At 40.0% G+C, this 12,940-nt stretch overlaps 1 protein-coding gene across 2 annotated transcripts in view; it reads left to right on the top strand.

Moving 5' to 3' along the window:
- Nucleotides 1–11,778, top strand: part of ADAMTS18 (ADAM metallopeptidase with thrombospondin type 1 motif 18) — a 79,799-nt gene extending 68,021 nt beyond the window's left edge. For both annotated transcript variants that reach the window (XM_005432349.4, XM_027802911.2), the window contains 5 exons: nt 1,372–1,576; nt 3,892–4,083; nt 4,458–4,667; nt 6,099–6,246; nt 9,771–11,778. In XM_005432349.4, coding sequence (XP_005432406.2) covers nt 1,372–1,576; nt 3,892–4,083; nt 4,458–4,667; nt 6,099–6,246; nt 9,771–9,886 — 871 coding nt within the window. In that variant the 3' untranslated portion in view covers nt 9,887–11,778. The remainder of the gene's footprint in view (nt 1–1,371; nt 1,577–3,891; nt 4,084–4,457; nt 4,668–6,098; nt 6,247–9,770) is intronic.
- Nucleotides 11,779–12,940: the final 1,162 nt, after the last annotated feature.

The raw sequence follows: 12,940 nt of genomic DNA, 5'->3' as shown, positions 1-12,940 counted from the left end.
AAAACTGTGTGTAAGCAGCTATTCCAGTGGCCACAGGAGTGATGCTGTGAGAAACCATGGAAGTAGCATAGGCCAAGCAGTCGGATTTGAGACGAGAACCTTTTCTGTGACATAAATTATTCAAAATTTGTAAAACTGCTGTTTTAAAATCTTAATTTCACTGCTGTGTCTTTGAATAAGAGTTCTCAACTTGAGTAATCATTTAGTCATTCATAATTTTCTTTGTTTCTTCACTTCTACTTTCCTATCTAGTTGTTATTTATGTTCCTACATTGTAAGCCTTCAAGGACAGACACTTGGCTGAACGTTTGCAAAGTGTCACGCAAAGGCTGGGGACTCACTCAGTGCTTCCATCATAGAAATACTGACCAGCTATTGACATTGAACTTATCCGGAGCTCTTGGCAATAATTATTTGGTTTGGGTAACTGAAGTGTGCCTGTGACTGGATTACAGATTTGCCAACAGCTTTTGCTGATTAAATTTCCTCTGTTTTATTTAATTCTTTATCATCTGTCTGCCAAATTTATTCATCTAAGGGCATTTAAATCCTCAAGATACTAATGACAGGACTGCTGATTTTAGCAAGGAAGTTCTTTTTTTGTGAAAAGAGGCTGGTAAGGTTTGACATGCATACCACTGGAGAGCACCATGGCAACATTTGTTGCCCCGTGTGAGTATCTCTATGCAGAAATGCATTGGGAGGTGCATGCTCAGCTGCATTGGGCTCATTCTTTCCCTGCCATGCCAGACTTTTCCTTATATCAGCTTAGGTGATAGGAAAAAAAAGGGAAAAAATGCAACAACACAGGGCAGAACTTTCCAATAATGGAATCTCACCAATTTACAGGTCTCTCTGACTTCTTTGTTTGGCCTCAGGTCTGTTAGTCTATTCAGAGGTCTCTTCAGCAGCTGAAGTGACAAAAGTGATCATCCTACCATTTATTTTCCTGTTTTAGACAGATTTTTTCAATTAGAAGCATAGACACAGTTAAAAATGAATGGTGAATTGTTAGCCAGACCCTCAGATCTTCTAGATACTCCACCAGCCTCAATGGCAGCATCTCTCAGTCCCCATGGAACTCCAGACTCCAGGTCAGATCCATAGGCAAGCTGGTTCTGGTAGGTGAGAACTGTAAATAAGTAATACTAGTTTTTCTAGTTGTGTGACTTACATTTCATCTCTAGCAAAATGTTCTATGCTTTGAAGATAGATTGTCTAACTACTGCTTTTTGATTGCTTCAACATATATCAGGAGAGCAGGCAAAGTAGAATCCCTGAATAATTCACATTTGATAGGTGGCTCCTATGTATTGATTTTATAAAGCCAGTTGGACTCCTGTGTTTCTAACGTACATTTTCTCCTTTAAGCTGGTCAACAGGCGAATGGAGCGCGTGCAGCAAATCGTGTGGAGGAGGGCAACAAAGCCGTCTCGTTCAGTGTGTCCAGAAAAGGGCTTTCCAAAGAGAGGAGGTGGTGGCCCACTCCCTGTGTCCTGTCAGCACCCCTACACAGGTGCAGATGTGCAATAGTCAGGACTGCCCCCCTGAATGGAGCCCTGGCCTATGGTCTCAGGTAATCTGGAGAAAAACTTATGGTTTTGTTTGCTGCCATAATGAAAATATTGCCAAAAACTCTGCCTAAAAAGAACAATACTGCTAATTTTGTGAAGATCACTATTTTGCAAGCAGCTCTGTTCATTGAAAATAATATGTAAACTAGGTATATATTTCAACTAGCCTTCTTAAGTGCTCACAGGAGGGCTTGCCAGAAGTAGACATGTGGTGTCCTTTCTGGCGCATACAAATAGATGGATTTTTTTTCTGGTCTCATAACTTAAGGCTCTATGAATTCTTTAGAGCCATTAACTCCCCTCTGAGATTACTTCCCACAGCCATATTAACTTTTCTCAGAGATGACAGGCAGTCAAGGAATGAAGAAATATTTGGGGTTAGAGCTGCATATTAATGCACACACATATGTGAATTGTGGGCTGATAGATTTGTGATTTACCCATTCACTAATCACTTCTGATCACTTCTGTACTTTTGCCTTTGTTAGAGTAACTGTTCTACTGCAGGTAGAGTACTGTTGCAGTTAATTGCCATGAGGGGCATAAAGGCCCTGGGCAGATTCCTATGTGTACACACCCTGCTTTGCAAACCTGCAAACTGCCTGACATTAGAACAGCCTGAGTTAAAACACATGCATGCTTACACAAAATCATCTCCGCTCTTTCTTTCACTACTACTGATGCTAGTATGGGCTGTTAATGTAAGGATAAACGAAGTACTGGGGAATCTGGGATTTAAGAGAGAGCTGAGAGTACACATATTAAAAGGAGCTACATGATTTTTATTTTTCCATCTTCATTTGGTGAGATTCAAGGTGGATTTAAATTTACTGAAGAATCTACTATTTCTGTGTATACTTCTTGGTACTATTACTCTTTAGGTATTCAAGTACACCTTGCTCTAAGCATTCCCAGCTGAGAAGCACAGTCTGCCTCTCCAAGGGAGCGCACTGTAATGTACAATGACAGACAAGTAACTACCCAAAAGTCTGTCAAAACAGTTTTAAAACTCAAAAAGAAACTTTTTCTTCCAGGGCGTGTAAAGAAAACCTTAGTGTGGCAGATTATAAAAGACAGGTACGATGATTAGAAACTTAAAAAGGAAGAATAAAGTCTTCAAGCACATTCACACCTTCAAACTTTCCTTCTTCTAAAATAATAATAATGATAAAAAAATCAATTTTCCTCCACTTTAGGAGGTGTACAATTCAAGTTGGGATTTTCAAATAAGCCTATGAAAAGTTCACAAGCCCTGCTGAAATGTAGTGAACAGGCTTATTGAACAAGTTAGCGAAGATTTTAAGATTCAGCTGAAAGCTGTTACATCACAGGCTCAAAAGAGTTAAGAGGAAAAAAGTGTCAAATACCCAGCCTTTCCACATAAATCAGAGTAATTTTAAATGAAAAGAATTTTTTGTTTGTTTTGGGGACAAGACTAGAACCACAGACTTTCAGCATGCAGATATTTCTGTTGCATCCTCAGTACAACTCTGCTTTCATGAAATCTTTTATTAATACAGACAGTGATAGTGCAGGATTCTGCCTTGGAATGTGCCCCATAATTGTTAGTAAAAAGAACAATTAGAGAAGGATGCAACAAGGTAGAAGGATGGCAGCGTTATTTCAGGGCTGTTGATTTCTTCATTTCATCAGAAATGGCTCCTTCATGCATTTTGTTGTATGCTAAGGCAATGAAAACTATAGAATGTCTTTTCAACTGATCCGTGGTTCAGCAACGCATACTTATTCACTGGTGACTTGCCCTAAGCTTCAGTTGTAATCCTGGCAATTAAAATATCTTTGGTCAAACTTCTGAACATTGTCTGTATCAGATTCTGTCTTGCAGTGAGATTCATTTGGAGAAGGAGTTGTGTATAAATTCCCTGGGTAGTTTTCTCTGCCTCTATCTCATCCCTGTAGGCCAAGGTGAGGACAAAATAACAAATAGCTGAGAACATCTTGCCATGGGAGATTTGGCAATGGGAGGTTAGAACCAGCTTTCAACTATGCTGTCCAGGGGAAAAAGCATTTTGCTCACAAGTCCAACTTACCTCATCTACGGAAGAGAGATATTACTTATCTGTTCTACGTAGGGGGCTGCAAGAGTTCATAGTTTACATTAAGAAAGCACTTAGAACAATGTTTTCGAAGTGACATACAGATTTTACTGTTATTTACCAACAGAATTTTAAGTTTACTTGTATTATAACGACAGCTGCGCAGCACATTAGCCATGGTTTCGATGCTCTGCTGTAAAATACAAATAATGCCAGTTTTCATTTCCTCTAGTTCAAATGAATATTTCTTTCCATCGCAGTGCTCCAAGACTTGTGGGAGAGGCGTTAAGAAACGGGATGTCTACTGCAAAAGTACCGGTTCTCCCAAGGTTCAAATCTTGCCTGAAAATATGTGCAGCAGAGACCATAAACCCGAATCCCAGCAGATGTGTGTGCTAGGACGCTGCCCCAAGAATGACCGACTCCAGTGGGTGATTTCTTCCTGGAGCGAGGTAAAGTGGCGCGGTTACATGGCTCAGCGCCTGCCTTCGCGGAGCTTGGAAATCCTGACTCAGGGACGCGCACAAACCAAGTGGGGGAAAAGCAAGCTGTGCTGTCACGTGGAAATCAGGTGTTCTAGGCAAGCTGCAACAAAGACACAGCTCTATACACCCAGATGTAGTTAGATGCACCTTGATATCATTGTTTTTGAGGACTTTCACTGACCCGGATTCATATTTCAATTTACATTTACAGACATAGTCTTTGTGGATTTAGTTATATAATGCTTTTTTAGTTTTGCATAATTTGGGGTCTGTTTACATAGCACCTTCTCCTTTCTCTGAGTGTGTTTCTATAGATTTAAAAGGTGCATTTTCCTTTGCAGTGCTCAACCTCCTGTGGCCCAGGTGTAAAAAAGCGAGAACTAAAATGCGGTGAGAAAAGCATCCATGGGAAATTGATCACCTTTCCTCAGAGAAGATGTAGAAACATCAAGAAACCAAATGCTGACCTGGAAGAAGCCTGTAACAAGGGAGCCTGTCCCTCACAAATGTATAACATGGTGTCTGGCTGGTACTCCTCACCCTGGCAGCAGGTAGGAACGAGAAACTTTCTCGCCTCTCTCTGCCTGTCCCAGCTAGCACTTTTTTTCCAACACTAGTTTGTGTCTTGGTTTTTATGGAGTTTACAAAAGGAGCAAGTTTCTCTACACTAACTCAAGTAGCATCCCCTAGTGCTTTTCTCTACCCAGCATTAAAGGACAAAACAACGGCAGTGTGACTGCTGACTGTTGGGCAGTGTTCCCCGTAACTAGAAGGTGTGGTTGCAGTGCGGGGCTTAGAGGGCACAAACCTGGAACAGCTGCAGTGTCACAGGCCACTGAATGAACACCAGCTGCAGTGGCCCAGACGCCCGGGAGGCGCACAGTGCTGAAGACCCCACCACTGTGCCTTTGGCAGCGCGAGTCCAAATTCCCCGGGTTTGGGGTTTTTGTATGAACTGCGGTCATATGTTGTGCTATAGTCAAATGTCCGACTGCATGGAGGAGATATCCCCAGGACCGACAGCCCACAGGTGGCTGCGGCATTCACCATTCCCTAAAGAAGGTGATGCTACTCAGCCACTGAAACGTGATGCAGCTGGTCCGTATCCATCATGTACTTTGGTGCAGCTCATTTTTTTTTGTCCTGAAACTGAAGAATGTCACCTAAAATGTTATTCATGCTCACAAGGCACTACATTCCGTGCTCATTTTCTACGGCTTTCTTCTCAGCCTTCTTCAAACTGCACTGTGGTTGAACTGTTACATATCTGTATGGACAATGTATTTGAGCATCTGCACAGATTGCCTGGAATTCCCTAAATACTATGATTAATTACAGGATCAGTCTGTATTTGTTTCTACATTCTTGCAAACAAGCTTCTGTATTTCTGGAACATATCTACTTTATGAGTCACCTATCAATGAGACGCACACTCATTTAATAACATTTACATGAAACAATGTATGCCTGACAATTGTAATCAAATGAAAATGATCACATTTATCTTACAGACAACTTTTCATGAAACACATATAAGTAAAAGGCTTACGCATTTAAAAATAGTTCATAGATCTTCCTGCAAATGCATAGTGTTTTTCCCCAGACACTGCTATAATTATGGTTCCAATGGGAGTTTTATCTCTGTTCAGACAGCAGGATTGGGCCCAGAGGCTCAGAGTTCAAAAGAAATCAGTTTAGACAATCAGGAACAGATTTTCTAAAATGTGCAGTTTCTGTTTCGATGTAAGGAACCAAATTTTCAGCTAAGTCCTTAAATAACCAGACTTTCAGAAGGGAGAACAGATGCACACATCTTTGAAAAGTTGGTTCTGATGGGGGTTTCTGAACAGCAACACATCTGATTCTGACCTGTCTCACTTTGAAAGTCTCATGCAAAGCCCTTGAAAGTTACTCCTTTGGTTTTCATGGGCTCCAAGCGAGTTTTTATAACAAGATGGCTTTTGCTTTTTTCCTCTCTACAGTGTACAGTAACATGTGGAGGGGGAGTGCAAACCCGGAGCGTACAGTGCCTGCGCCAAGGAAGACCAGCTTCTGGGTGCTTGCCCCATCAGAAACCAGCAGTCCTGAGAGCTTGCAATACTAACTTCTGCCCCGTTCCTGTGAAAAGAGGTAAAACTGCTCTACATGCTGCAGCAGGGTTGGGTGCTTAGATCTCTATATCCAGCAAAAATCACCTTTTCCAGTTACACCCACTGAAGATTAGTGTTTGGCACATTCCTTCATAAATGATTTTTTCTCAGTCTTTCCAGCTTTACAGTTACACTCTGATACTACAGCATCTCTCTTCTCAAGGTGAACCCTATTAAAGCGGACTTGAGAGTATAACTGACATAAGAGATTATAAAAACAGGGATAGGTTTTAAAAAAAAAAACCACTTCAAAAAATTATGCCATTTGGTTCTGAGCTACATCTTTATACTACCTTGTTGAGTAACATAGAAGCATCCTATGCTGGTACTGTAATGATTAGAAATAACTTTTGAACTAAGCAGTAAGAATTTGCCTTTTAGTCTTCTGAAGCCCTAGGAGTCCAAAAATGCTTTGTCTAGAATGTACTGCCCTTCTTACTGCTTCTGATCAGCATATGTCGTGCAGTCGGGGAACATGAAATCAAGCTTTGTCCCGACTTGGATGTCTGCTGTATCCCTCTCCACCGCCTCAGTGTGCTTTGCAGTTCTAGAGGAGCAGGAGGAGCAAGAGGTTTTGTGTCACTGAACGATGGAGGGGGCTCCACGCCATACACTGACTTATAAGCTGGTGCACATGGAGGTCCAGGTCTGTCCCATATAACACTAGTTACCTAGGGATGCTAAAGCACTGTCAACGTTAATTTTCAAAACACCGCACATTAACGGTCTTGTTACCATTTCAAAACTGGGAGCTGAAAGTAACCTCTGTAAAACCCAGGCTGGATTGCACGAGAAAGGTGGTAATAATGTTGGGAGCAAAGGTCAGGCTCTGGCCCTGCATCCTGTAAACTGCCATTGGCCAACCACCCCTCATCGGTGCGATTCCCGGCACGCGCTGTGCCCGGTAACCCTGTAAAACCCAGAGGTGTCTTCACAGACCATTCTGCTGCATCAGCTCCAGACATGCAGAGTATCAAACTGATCTATCAGGGGACCCGAATCCAGACAAGGATATATGGATGAAATGGTCCTGAAAGGGATAAGTAAATAGTTCTGCTGTTTTTATAAGCAAATGTTCTTAACACTTCAAATTAACCTTCCTAAAAAAGTTCTGCTGTACTTTGGAGTTTCCGTATTACATCTTTTGTGTCACGATATAGCAAGCACTTTTCTTTCACCCCTGCTTTCCTTTGGTATATTTCATGTCTGGAGTAATGTCTGTTATTAATTTTGGCCTTGGCCTGTTTCTTTCTCTCCTCACATCTGCAGGAGCCCTTTCCCCTTTATTTTAACTGGGTCGTCAGGCTCTAGAGATCAATTATCTCTTCACTGCTCTTTAACTTTCTGTCTAAACCAGCAAAAAGAGAGAGAAGCAGCTGTGCTGGAATCACATTGAAGCAAATCAGTCTCTATTATCAGCCACGCAGCTCCAGCTCACTGATCACAGTCAAGAAATTAATGTTTCAGTGAGAGTTTACACACTTTCCTAGACAAGCTGGGTCATTTCCATCCCTCTGTTAGACGCAGTTACGGTCACCATAACTCCTAGTAAATCCAACTGCTTAAACTGAATGAAAATTTAAACAATATATAAATACTTGAGTAAATAGCAATAAGGAACTGACAGCCTGATCCACATCCATTGAAAGTTTGTGGGACTCTTTGTGTTCATTCCAATGGTTTTTGGATTAGGTTCCAAAAGTAGAGTTTTTGGCCATATCTCTAACGTTAGCATTGCACTCCGATCTTCAAAAAGAGCATAAAGATTTATTAACATTGCTTATATTTTTTTAAACAGTAGTCCTTAATTTTGGAACATTTACCCTTTGATGCCAGGAGAGCTTCTTCCGGACTCGATCAGAACAGGTTTCCTCGCTTTGTGCTGTACATGTTTTTCATCTGTTGTCTGCTCTGGGTCCTCCCAGCGGCAAATTCTGTCTGGTGGACAGTAGGTGAAGTAATGCAAAAGCTGGTCCTGAACTCCCAGTTGCATCCCTGCTGACAATTAAGAACAGAAAGGGAAAGCTGTGGAGTGGAAAGGCTGCAGTCCAGCACCGAGCTTCCTAGTTCCTAGACAACTCTTTGTTCAAGGACAGTGTTTTCTTTCCATAACATTAGCATTTACAGACAGGCTTACTTTTTTAAAAACTGAGGCATTAAAAAATGTTTTTTTAAAAAAATATTATTATTATGAAATTATTTTCTTATTCATTCAAATAAATTTGAGGGTGATAAAGGTATACAAAATCACCTTTGACATCATCTAAAAGGGAATCAAAAAAAGCAACGTGGTGACTAATTAAAGAAGTTCATACAGAGAGACAGAGATGATTCCTGGCCCACAGAATATGAAAAAGTTGCCTGTGCTATGTGTGAGGGAGCATTTGTCTTCGGTGACTCAGCTTAGCTGATCTGAGAATGCAGACAACGGTGGCTAGATTTTTCTTCACTGTCTCCTTGTAAATTCCTTTTATTGACCATGTAAACAGTAGTTCTGAGAGCTGAATGGAATCTTTTCCCATGCTCACAGGAGATTTCAGTTTAGCTATAAATTTTGCTAAACCTCATTTAAATGTCTTACTGCTCTCTCAGACATGGTGAATTTGTTTATAAATCATCTATATGAATCATCACTCTGCTCTTTTAAAGAAACATAAAGCATCCACTACAAAACTGTAGAAAGGAGCAGCTATGAAATGTTTTTAAAGTGACTGGCTGAGCGCATAATAAATATTCTGTACATAAATTTAGTGAAATAAAATCTTAATTGAAAAATATGGTTTATTTGTAGTTATAATTAAAAGCTGCGCTTTTTAGAACTAAACATTGTCAGCCTGTCTCTTTTCCCATTGCAGTTAATTAAGATTTCACCAACATGGCATAGTCAAAGTCCGATTCCTGCCACCTAACTAAAGTGTCTGAGAGATTTCTTAGGCTCCCTGCATGGCCAAAGGGAGAGATATAAGCCCCTTTGGAAACGGTTGTACAGAGTAGGGTCCGTGCGTTCGGATCTCCGTGCATTTTGTGTGTACGTGCATGTACACTCCAAGCTGACGCTACTTTGAGGTGCGGGTAAACTGCACGTGATGTTGACAGCAACAAGCTGTGGAGCAGACTCATTTGTACAAGTAGCTGGCTTTAGAATAACATTTGTAATCAGAGATGGAAATAAAGATTAAGTTTTGTATCCTCTACAGTGGAACTTCCTCCTGTATTTCTGAACTTCAAAGTGTGTTCTAAATTTTTTAGTACCTTTAGCCTCTGACCCTCCATTCACATTAGTTCTATCTCCATCAAATTACCAAATTAAACATCTCTTAACAAATCGAAAAAGAACCCGGCATTTCTCAGATGAAAGCTAGCTCATGGTTCCTCTTCTTTGAGCCGAGTCACCCATCGTGTTTTTACTGTTACCAAATGCATGTAAGCGTGCAGAACTACTGCCCGACTTGTAGGCTTGCTAAAACACAGCCTTACCATATTGCTTGGATTTCTCTCCTTCAGATGATCCTTCTTGCGTGGATTTCTTCACTTGGTGTCATCTGGTACCCCAGCATGGTGTCTGTAACCACAAATTTTATGGCAAGCAATGTTGTAAATCATGCACCAAGAAGAACTGATAGCAGCGTGTTATCTGAACCCTTCAGTGGCAGGATTCTCTTCTTCAATTTATGTTGGAATTAACTTTGCTCTGAGGCAAGACATGGTGCCACATAAACCGCTAATGGAAGAGACTTTTTCTAAGGGAATGTCTGAGGTACAGTAATTGTTGGCTATATGTTGAAAAAGGAATGTTTCTTTCTTTTTTTTTCTTTATTTGCTGACCTCACTAAAGTACAGGGTACTATGGATCACTTGAACACTGAGACTCGAGGGGCAGTTCTTTCCTTAAAAAGTGTCATTTTGCACTGTCGTATGTTATGAGGAAGAAATCAAGGCGCAGAAGCCTTTTCTGGCTAATTTACCAGAACGCAAAGCAAAAGAGATTGGGAGCTTGAGGAGGAAGGTTACAGTGTGGCAGTATGACGAAACACACTATCAAAAGCATTTCCTTTCATATTTTTTTTTATGATACTATCGTCCCAGGGTAAGGAAGCTGTTTACTGCCACTTTCACAGAAAGACATTCAAATGGCTGTTGTCTGGAGAACGCAGCGTCACGCATGTGACCACAAGAAGTAAATAATGCACTACAAAGATATATGGTGCTTCTCTATCAGACTTGCTGCTGGAAAAGCAAGTTTTGCATCATGCTAATTTTTTTATTATTTTGAAGAATTCATCTTCTGCTTTGTGTAGAAACTCAGAGGTGGTTAACTAGTAACTTGAAATGTATTCCTAGAAATATTCAGCATTAGAATATTTGGACTTTTAGTATTGCTGTGTTTCAACTAACTCCAGGAACTCTGATTTACTGAGCTCAATGGTTATGTTTTCAACATTCTAAACTCATTAGATACGTAATTTTAAAGTTTAAACTTGATATTTTAAAGTAGTTTTTTCAGAAGCTAGGTTGTTTGAATACCAAGATACAGAAGAATGTCTTCCTTTTAATCTCAAATCTCTCTGCAAATTTTGATTCATCTGTTACTCAAAGGAAATAACAATATTACAGTCTATTAATTCATGCTAAACTTCTCTAAATAGTTATTTATTCACACAGGTTATATGAAAAAAATGAAAAGATAAGTGGATGGTTTATTCTAATCAAATAAGGTCAATTCTATTTTTATACATCCTCCTAATACTTTTATTTAGTTCAGAATCCACCAGCACACAAAAGAAATGTAAACATAATATTTGTAATCATTCAGTATCAAGATGTTCGGTGACACTATATATCAAAGGGTACAATTTTAAAAGCTTCTGCATTGAAAAAATACCCAACCTATTTGCCAAACCCGTTCTGAGACAGAGCTGTGTTCTACTGTAATTTTCTGGGGAGTGCCTATAAGGGGCATATTTATCTAATTCCACCCAATCCCACAACTTTGATGAATGTAGTTCAGTTTTACTGTTTTTTTAAAGTATCGTTTCAGCATAAGATTAGCCAGCTCAGCACTAATGCCAGACAGTGGTCACTTAAAATTAGCAGTTCCTTCTGCAACAATTTAAATTAAAAACATGTATTCTGTGATACTTTAAGAAAAGATGATTGGAAACATATCTAACCTACACCGCTCTGTCTTGATATTGGACATTGTGTAATTATAACCTTTTTTCTAGGAAAACTGCAAGGGTTTTTTGTTTTGTTTTTATAATTGTGTCCTTTTTATTATTTGATGTAAAATAATTAATTTATTAATGCATAGCTTTTCCTTTCTATTTCTTTGCTCACTTCCTTAAGTGACAACTGAGGAAAGAAAATGGTAGTGTCACAAAGTATGAATTATGGTGTAAAAAAAGCAAAAAATATAAGTGTAATATTTAATTATTTTATAAGCTTTGTAATAAAGTACTCTAACTGTTTCATTATATTTGGAATTGTAAAATTCATGAATAAAATATGGAGGCTATAAGTAAATACCAAGTAATATGAGTGGTGTATGCATTCATTTGCATTTGTGTTGATTGTCCCATAGCATCTTTCAGTAAAACACCACCCTGTTTTCTCCCGCCATGTAACTGACTCCTGTCTGTGACTCTGAGCCCACGCCAGTTCTGTAGCAAGAAAAGCTGCCCCCAAGAAAAGCCTGTTCTTTGGTGCAGTGGAAATTCAGCCACCACAGCTGTGACCTCCCTGCCTAACCGTGCCCCTACCATTCAGGTCTTCTAGGGGTTAACATTGGCAGGGAACCCTCAAAACAGTGGCTCCGGGTGTTAACAAGCCATTATGATGAATGGGATGGAGGTCATTCCTTTCAGGCACTCCATGTCAGCCTATGTGCTAAGGTCATGTGAAACTTCTCTACTTTTGAAGGTCCCATTATACTGGCAAGTGAGGAATGCACGACTGGTTATTCAACAGAGTGAATATATTGTAGTTGCCTTTTAAGAGCAGAAGATGTTTCTCATTTGAATGACTACCCTGCCGTTGTAGCAGCTGGCTTGGACTGTGCCCATTTTGGGCACAAAAAGGCAAAATGGACATAACTTCATGGTTTTATTTTCATAATAACACAAAAGCTAAAATTCACAAAAATACAGTTGCCTGTTTGCAAGACAAAACTGACCTACTGTTTCTCTCGCCAAAGACAGTGGAAACTTGTGTATCACAGAACCAGCACGACTCTTCCCTGCATGTATTTATCTGCAAGGTGTTTTGCAAGATAAGAAGCCTCACTGAACACATTAGGTTTTACAGCCTCTCCCATCTGCCTGGGGATACTTCATTTTTCTGAAAATGACTCGGCTAAGAAGTTTCCAAGCCAATCCCTAGCAGGGATTGCATCAATTCACTGGATCATTTCATTTACGTATTCTCTAACATATATTTGCTGCTTTTCCCTTCATTCACCACCGCTCAGTTCTCTGACAACAGCAAGCTATATCGAGCATCGTTGATAGGAAATACTGAGCATGCTTCTGACTTACAGTATAATCTAGTAGGCGATAATAAGCGATAGATCAGTCCGCTCCTGAAGGATTCCCAGCAAGCGCTCTTTTGAACATGATTTGGACTAGCGATTTAAATAATTAACATGCCCACACAGGAATTCAGACTCTAAACGGCTT

The sequence above is a fragment of the Falco cherrug genome, chromosome 14 (assembly GCF_023634085.1).
Source record: "Falco cherrug isolate bFalChe1 chromosome 14, bFalChe1.pri, whole genome shotgun sequence".
NCBI lineage: Eukaryota > Metazoa > Chordata > Aves > Falconiformes > Falconidae > Falco > Falco cherrug.
The sequence above is the reverse complement of the archived record's forward strand: the minus strand, read 5'-3'. Positions and strand labels throughout refer to the sequence as shown.